This window comes from Squalius cephalus (genome assembly GCF_949319135.1).
Source record: "Squalius cephalus genome assembly, chromosome: 17".
NCBI classification, from domain to species: domain Eukaryota; kingdom Metazoa; phylum Chordata; class Actinopteri; order Cypriniformes; family Leuciscidae; genus Squalius; species Squalius cephalus.
Window position 1 is genome coordinate 32,550,632 of NC_137138.1, and position 8,771 is coordinate 32,559,402.

Below are 8,771 nucleotides of genomic sequence, written 5' to 3' on the forward strand. Positions count from 1 at the left end.
CTCTATGGTTGGCGTGTGCTGAGTGTGACGTTTGGCGAGGACCCTACTGGGGCTGGTTGCTGACGGTTGATCCTGCAGGTCAAGGTGCAGTCGGAGATCGGCTTGCACCTCTGGTGAGATGTTCGACAGCATAGCAGCTTCTGACGAATGTTTCTCGCTGGGTTCTGCAAACTGTCCAGGAGTGAGTTTCCCAAAAGCAACTATGGTCGGAAGTTCTGTCGTTACCAATAGAGTTCAATGGAATTTACGACCATAGTTACCTAAGAGTGCTTTAGGGAAACATTGGTTGCACCATCCAGTTTCAGCATGGTCCGCCTTATTTCATTGTCTGCACTTCTCCAGTGAATAATCAAGGACACAGAGCCACAAACTTGCAAACACTCATTGCATTCACCAAGAGGAGGACACTGAACAAAATTATAAACGCAACACTTTTGTTTTTGCCCCAATTTTTCATGAGCTGAACTCAAAGATCTAAGACTTTTCTTTGTACACAAAAGGCCTATTTCTCTCAAATATCCCCACACCCCAATACAGTAAAACTGCACATTTTAGAGTGGTCTTTTATTGTGGCCAGCCTAAGGCACACCTGTGCAATAATCATGCTGTCTAATCAGCATCTTGATATGCCACACCTGTGAGGTGGATGGATTATCTCGGCAAAGGAGAAGTGCTCACTAACACAGATTTAGACAGATTTGTGAACAATATTTGAGAGAAATAGACCTTTTGTTTACATAGAAAAAGTCTTAGATCTTTGAGTTCAGCTGTTAAAATTTAGTCTATTCCTGAGATGAAAAATTTTCAGCATCATTACTCCAGTCTTTAGTGTTACATGACACATGATCCTTCAGAAATCATTCTAATATGCTGATTTGGTGCTCGGGTAACATTTTGTATTATTGCTATCAATGTTGAAAACAGTTTTTTTGCTGCTTAATATTTTTGTGGAAATGGTGATACTTTTTTCAGTATTCTTTGATGAATAGAAAGATTTTATTAAATGAAAATCTTTTGTAACATTATAAATGCCTTCACTGTTACTTTTGATCAATTTAATGCATCCTAGATGAATAAAAGTATTATTTTGGAATTTCCACAAATAAATAAATAAGAAAAAAAAAAGGTAGAGGCATGTATTTCCAATGAGTCTGGGTTGCAACTTTTATTATTCTCTATCAAGAGCATGATGGCATGCCAAGTCATATGCTGTCACTTTACTTTCTATTTGCTATGATTATGTTTAAAAAGTCAATGTCACGCTCGCTACCATCAATAAAGGACAATCTTACAGACATCTCTCATCTGTAAAACAATCTTTACTTTTTGCATTTTCACCACACTTTACCCCACCTTCTCAAAACAGGTTACTTTAAAGCCAAAGGTGTTGCTGATAAAATCTGCCGTACTAGCCACATCAGGACTAGCTTGCTGTGTTTTTGTCGGGCTGATGTGGGTGATCTATAGGGCAGCTCATGGTCGATTGGTTGAGCAGATAGAAATCAGATATGTTTTGTCAATTCGAGAGAGAGAGAGAGAGAGAGAGAGAGAGAGAGAGAGAGAGAGAGAGAGAGAGAGAGAGAGAGAGAGAGAGAGAGAGAGCGAGAGAGACAGAGAGAGAGAGAGAGAGAGAGAGAGAGAGAGAGAGAGAGAGAGAGAGAGAGAGAGTATCTGCTATGAGGACAGCCCAGTATGATTTCTTACAGAAGGAACAATTAAACTTTTAAACTTTATGTTTAAAAGCAATGTACTTAAATAGGTCAATTGACTAACTCCGAACTCATAACTTATACTCATAACTACTGTATTAAATATCACACATAGCTTCATTTACAACTTCATGGCCCTACCAAATTGATATTTTCCACAAATAAATATAATTTAAGCTTTTATATTCACAATCTTATTAAAAATATCATTGAATGTTCAACTTCAGTTTCAAATCAAAGTTTGATATTTAGACAGAGCTTTTGTACACGAGAACACGTTTAACGTGTCCTGAGCATGAATAGAAATGTAGTGGAGAAAGAGAAAGAAAGCAAAGGAACAAAAACTAATTGCCTTAGGGGCAAAATAATGCTTTTAATGGCAAAAAGCTGGTACAAATGAACCTCAGTCAATTACATCTCTGAACCAAATGCTTTGGGTTATTTCAGCTCTTAGTGGTAAAAGATTGAGATGTAGAGCAACTACAATAGAAATGGACAGTGAGTGCCTCTACCTATTCATCTCTACTCTCTACAGCAAGTCATTTGTCAGAAACTCTCACTCCTTTTCGTTTTTACACTGTTTTAAGTTTTCTGTCACATCTATTTTCACAGGCATAACACTCTCACCTCAGAACTGAGAAACATGCTGTAGGTTACTCACTTCTCCACATGAGCCGATGTTTGCTTGTAATCTACTGACATGGTGTAATTAACACCTCACTCAGAGCAAGCCATTTTTATACTGAAGTTGTGACTTTATCAGCAAAAGAAGAACATATCCCAATTATAGGCAACTAAAGCTGAAATGCACCTGGCAACTTCACTGACTGATAGGCAAATCATCTTTAATATCTCAATGTATACGTTTCTGGTGTCCCTACCAAGACACATTTTGGCACTGAAAATTCAAAAGCTGATGTGTTCATAAAGAGAAAAACTTCAGTTATAGACTGATACACTCTGAATTGCCAAACAACTCTAATAACCCCAGTGAAACACAAGTGGGAGACCACAAAGACAGGTGCTTCATTCTTAAATAACACAATTAATCAGCTGAAAAAGCAATGAGGAAAAAGAAAAAGTTAATACATTTTAAGACTACTTCATAAAGACCTAGAACATTTTGGGGCACTTGACTCGCCTGTACTTTCCTTTGTTTTTCTAACCCATTCTAGCAGACATAATTGAGTGCCTTATATCATTTTAAACAGGATAACTTGAAGTTTCAATCTAGCTCATTTAAAGTCCCAATTGTACATTTATTTTGTCTGAGAATTGATGAATTTACCAGAATTAAGAAAAACTCCAGCAAAATGTTGTTGTTGTTTATTATTATTATTTTATTATTATTATTATTACTATGTGAACTCAAACAGAACCTCCTGAGGTTTGGATTTTTTTTTTTTTGTTTCTTAGAAAGTTGTACTTAGATTTTCCAGACTTCCAGATCAATTTCTGTCTACATGTAAACATCCTTAAGCAAGTTATATACATTTATTACAACATTATATATATATATATATATTTAACTTTTTTTTTTTTTTGTCACATCTATATATATATATATATATATATATATATATATATATATATATAGATGTGACCAAAAAAAAAAAAGGTTCAGGAAGTAGTCAATAGAAACATTGTTATATAATAACAGAACAATGAATCAAAAGTATTCTCTTGCAAATCTGTTATTTTGTGTTTGTTTTCATGCATACAAATATGCACACACAAAACTACTTTCACTTTGCGTTTGTTTAAATTTCCAAAGAAACATGCTAATAATTGGTGATTGAAAAGACCAAAACCTATGTTTATTGTTTGAGTAGATGATAGTTTCAACAGTTTACACAACTGAAAACTTGAGTAATCTTCACATGTATGTTTCTATTTTATAAATGAAAAAGAGAGCAAACAGAGGAAGGCAGGGAAGAGGATCTTAAAATGTTTGCTCTTTATACTGCACCACCACAGAACAAGGGCCAAGGCACGTTAAGTGATTTAGGACCATTGCCAACAGCTGCCAAGAAGAGTGCATTAAGATAATGAAGCAGAAATGAGATCTACATAAAAAAATAAAATGTGCACATCAAGTGCCTAGCAAATTCATCTGGATTATTTTTGTGGTAACACATTAGTATGGGGAACACATATTCACAAACTACAACTTTTGTCTCAATAAACCCCTAATTCACTGCTTATTAATACTTAGTACTGTAGTTGTGTAGCATTTAAGTTTAGGTATTGGGTAGGATTAAGAGATGTAGAATATGGTCATGCAGAAAGCATTAATATGTGCTTTATAAGTACTAATAAACAGCCAATATACAAGTAATATGCATGCTAATAAGCAATTAGTTAGAAGTGCGAATTTGACCCTTAAATAAAGTGTTACCCTTTTGTTTATAAAGAAACCCTTGTTATGACAATTACGATTTTCACTTTAAATTGTGCTGTAACTTTTCAGTGTAGAATAATTTGTTTTGTATCTGGTGTGCTTAAAATTCAAACACTGGCAAAACTGTTCCAAAACTGAGTGAGCTGCTTTTTCCTCTATTGCCTATAGGCTGCTGCCTTTTAAAACAGCATCATACCTTAAATGAAGCTTCATGTGACTGATTTGGAACACTCTAAATGGGCAGCAACTCAGAGTGCTACTTCTGTAAAGCATTCAAGTGACTCAACACACAGTCAATTAGGGGCCAAGAACCAAAAGTCCGCAGGCACCCATTGTAATCGCCAGTGTTCTTATTGTTCTTATTCTTTTTCAACCATGGAATCCGTCAAATCCAGCCCATAGAACCACTTGAGGGAAAGTTTGGAAATTTGGCACACGGATAGGAGCAAATTTGGAGTCTCTACCTCAATCCCTCTAGCTCCACCAACTGTCCAAGTTTACACTCACATTTATGCTAATAACTTTTAAACCATAATGACTAGAATTTTTCCCTCAGATTCCTTGGCTCAAGACAGTTTGATTACACCATATGACATAATTTCTCATCATTAGTCAAATAGTTTAGTTTCTCGTCGTTCTCAAATAACGGCAAAATGATAGTGAGGCTGTATCTCAGCAAAGCTTTAGCATATTCAGACCAATCTTGGTTTGTGTTATGACAACCGTGACCTGAGGAGACCCACATTTTGGCGCAGTGCCAGCTAGTGGTCAGGAGATATGAAAAATAGCTCTTTTTTGCTTATAACTTCTGAACAGTTTGGCCAAAAATCTTAAGGTCTCGTTTGACTAAGTTTCAGCATGCCAAGTCAAACGATACATCGTTTTTCCATATAGGCCATTTTGGACGTTGGCTGTTTTGCATTTCTTTGAAAACCTACTTTTCCAAACCATTGGTCCGATTTTCACCAAACTTAATTTAGATCATCTTCAGACCATGCCAGCAAAAAGTTATAGATTTTGTGTTGATAGACAAAACCGTTATCGTTTTACATATTAACTTTTTACATATCAAAAGTTTGATGGCATGATGCCAAACTGTATCTGAGGCTGTATCTCAAGTTTTTGCTGGATTGACACCAAACTTTGTGTATGCCATTGTCAACCCCACTACCTCCACAAATTGGTCAAAAGTTAGAAGCAATAAAATCACATTACAAGTGATTTTATTTATAATTTTTTTCTAAAATCATCTACAATCATCTAAAATAATCTGACCCCTTAATCGCTACTAGCAGCTATATTTTAAAATGAGTCAAACATTAACAATGAACATAGAATAAATAGCACACACAAAAGGTAAAATAGTCTAAATGGTCTATAGTCTGTTTAATGAATACTTTTCAGCACTGAATTAATTATTATTATTAATAAATATATCACTTTTTACACTGTTTGGATTTAGTATTATCATACTGGTGCTTGCGCAGTGAGCCCAACAGACAAACAGTTTGTGAGGAAGCAAAAAAACAGATGCTTACCAAACACAGTTCTGGCAGGTACTGACTCTTTGTCAATCCAGAATGAGACCTGTGCTAGGATCACAGTCATAATGCAAGGGATGTATGTCTGGATCAAGAAGAAACCCATTTTCCTTTGCAGGTGGAAGTACACCGTCATGACTATGTATTCACCTACAACAGATGGACATAAAACATTAGTGGAACAGGCAATCCTAAACAAGTGTTCAAGAAACTGTACATTCCGTAGAAATACAAAAAAGACGAATAGAAAATCCTGTTTAACAAATGTCACATTCAACACAGATGTTTAAGATTTATTTAAATCAGGACAAAGAACATTTAGTTTTTCAACTGAAAAAAATATGTTGGCAAGAGGTTGGTATTAAGAAAGCTCTCGGCATTCGTGCTCAGCAAACCAGAAAACAGCAGTCATTTGTCACTAAATCAAACGACCCAAAGATCATACCTGTGTTTGACTTCAACCTCTCACTAGACACTGTCTGTCCAATGAGATCATACTGTAGTAGACTGGAACTCTCTTGAGGAACTTCCACTGAAAATAATGGTCCTTTCTTCCATGTGTAAACAATCTCACTCATTGGATAGGCATCTATATTATAGGCACAAATCAAAACTAAAGTCAGTCATACCAGTAAAACCATTCAAAGGGAATATGTGCCATTTTAATATACATACAGCTGCCAAATTTCAAAGGGCATGAATGTCCATCCATTGGGAAATTTATCAATCGCATGGGGCACTCTGCATTGATGGTTAACCTGAAAACAAGAAACGTTTTACATTTAATATGTGTGAAATAACAGATGACCTTGTTAAACCCTATATACAGTGGTATTCAAAAGTCTGAGTTCATATAGGAAAATCCTTTGTATACAATACATTTATTTACTTTATCGGCATAAACGAATAAGAATACATTGTATTACAGTTTTTTTCCCAAATAATTAACCAGTACATGGTATATACTGTAATATAATCCACTGTTGTTGTTTAATAACAAAATGTTGTGGACTGGTAAAAGAATGTGTTATTACATTTCTACAGCAATTTTAAAGAGCAAGTGTGCAGTCCATCTTTGACTTGGAGAGCAAATGTTCTGGCACGCAGGTTACCTCATGGTGTACAGAATAGTTCCGTTCTGCATGATGCGGAACAGCTTGTTGGGAGTGGTCATGTTGTGCGAAATAGAACGTTTGCCATTTCGGAAGAAAGTGTCCGGTGTCCAGATATTGCTGACCATTAGGTTGTTGAGACGCAGAATCTCAATGGGGCCCTCAAATTTCAGCCGGTCATCAATCCATGTTTGCCGAAAAAACACATCCATTGTGTATTCCTAAGAAATTATTATTCTTTTTAGAGTATATTTTTAGATATTCACATGTGTTTTCCATGACTGCAGTTTTAAATCAACAGAAATCTAAACTGTCATGTGCAGAGCATGTGATTTTTTTATATATTATATATATATATAAACAGCAGCCCACAATACATTTGTATGAGTGAACACATCAGGATAGTGTCATCGGGTATGTACACGAATCAGGCTGGTATACATTCACCATCAGGAATGGTATTTTTATCTTTTTTTCCCCACTAATCTTGGCAGAGATTTATCTTTACTGTCTTTCGGATTGTCACAGTGCATCACATGGCAAGCGTGGTGGCTTTGGACACTGTAGGAAAATAGCGTAGTGTGTAACAGTGGAAAGAAAGCTGAGCCGGGACCCTCAGTGTCAGGGATTGTCATCCAGATTAAAATCCCTAAGCTTCTATAATGACATCCTGCCCAAATGTCAGAATAATGAAGCCAGGCCAACATGAATAGAGGCAGTGGACATAGAAAACATGCAATTACAGATGATTTAGGTTTGTATGCATGATTGCATGTATCATATATAATTGTTTTTAATCACATACCATTTCCACATCAGAAACAGGACCAAAGCTGGTGACAAATATGTCCGTTTTAACCTCTGTGACAGGACCTACAGTTTTTCAAATATAAATAAGTAATAGAAATAAAGAAAAGAAAGAAAAGAAAGAAAGCAAGAAAGCAAGACAGAAAGAAAGAAAGAAAGAAAGAAAGAAAGAAAGATGCGCCTTAGTTCACTCATTACAAATATTTTAAACATAATGACCTTATAAAGCAGTAAGGCAGTTTCTGATGATGAACTTGAGGAAGTCTGGCATGCAAAGTCCAGAATAATTTACAGAGAAAATTAAAGTAAATGTTTTTAATAAACTACATTAAGTAACACTTTAATATGTTAAGTAATTCCTGTAGTTGCTTACCTCCAAAACCAGGTCGGAGTCTGTTGTCATATCCATCTAACAACCTATCCAAAATGCGCGTAATGTTATCCAAATAAATCCTTGTCTCAGTCGGTGGATTTGCCAACACCTGCCCAACACTGTAAACATTTTCATACATGAATAAGCAAAGCAGAAAAATAAACATGTGTGAAGTCAGATAAAAACACTTTGCTACTTACCAAGACAGGAAAAAACATGTGCGTATCCAAGCCATGCTTTACGCGCACTCTCTATCCAAGTGTCCCCTTGTCAACTGGTGTTAGTTGCACATCCCATAATTTATGTGTGCAAAAGGAGCCGGTGTGGTTGCGAGGCTTGTGTGCGTATCCTGAAGCTTTTATGCGTGAAGTCTTACTGGAGTTCCTCAGTGGAGTTCCTCTTCTGACTCACTCTGATGGAAAACTAAAGTGCTTTTAAAGAGGCAGAGAGATGTAACCAAAGGACATTGACAAAGATCGAATAAAGCATTATGAGGGATTAGAAGAGAAAGACTGCTGAAATGTTCTACTGTTTGAATTCACATGATGATTGCTGTGCTTTTTTTCTCAGATTACAAACTTGATCATTAGTTAATGTACATTCAAATACTAAAAATGTCATGAAACTTTACTTAATATATTCACATGTATAATTAAATTCGCCACTACTGATCTTTTAAGCATCATATAATATTTGCCAATTACTTATTAATGAAGGTTGTTTTAAAGTGTTGCCAAAATAATGTTGTGTTTGCTTACTGAAACATATATATTTATTTCAATGATAAATACTACATTTTAGAGGTTTCCTCTTATGTAATATCCAAAC

General features: G+C 35.6%; 1 protein-coding gene across 1 annotated transcript in view; it reads right to left on the reverse strand.

Annotated features, from left to right (window-relative positions):
* The window catches only part of gabra6b (gamma-aminobutyric acid type A receptor subunit alpha6b), a 35,704-nt gene extending 27,340 nt beyond the window's left edge, over positions 1-8,364 (reverse strand). Inside the window, exons 1-7 of the mRNA XM_079847041.1 lie at positions 8,144-8,364; positions 7,944-8,062; positions 7,569-7,636; positions 6,764-6,984; positions 6,327-6,409; positions 6,097-6,240; positions 5,649-5,801 (exon numbers count right to left, since the gene is read on the reverse strand). Of these exons, the coding sequence (XP_079703167.1) occupies positions 5,649-5,801; positions 6,097-6,240; positions 6,327-6,409; positions 6,764-6,984; positions 7,569-7,636; positions 7,944-8,062; positions 8,144-8,178 (823 nt within the window). The 5' untranslated portion in view covers positions 8,179-8,364. The remainder of the gene's footprint in view (positions 1-5,648; positions 5,802-6,096; positions 6,241-6,326; positions 6,410-6,763; positions 6,985-7,568; positions 7,637-7,943; positions 8,063-8,143) is intronic.
* Between the last annotated feature and the right edge of the window lie 407 nt (positions 8,365-8,771).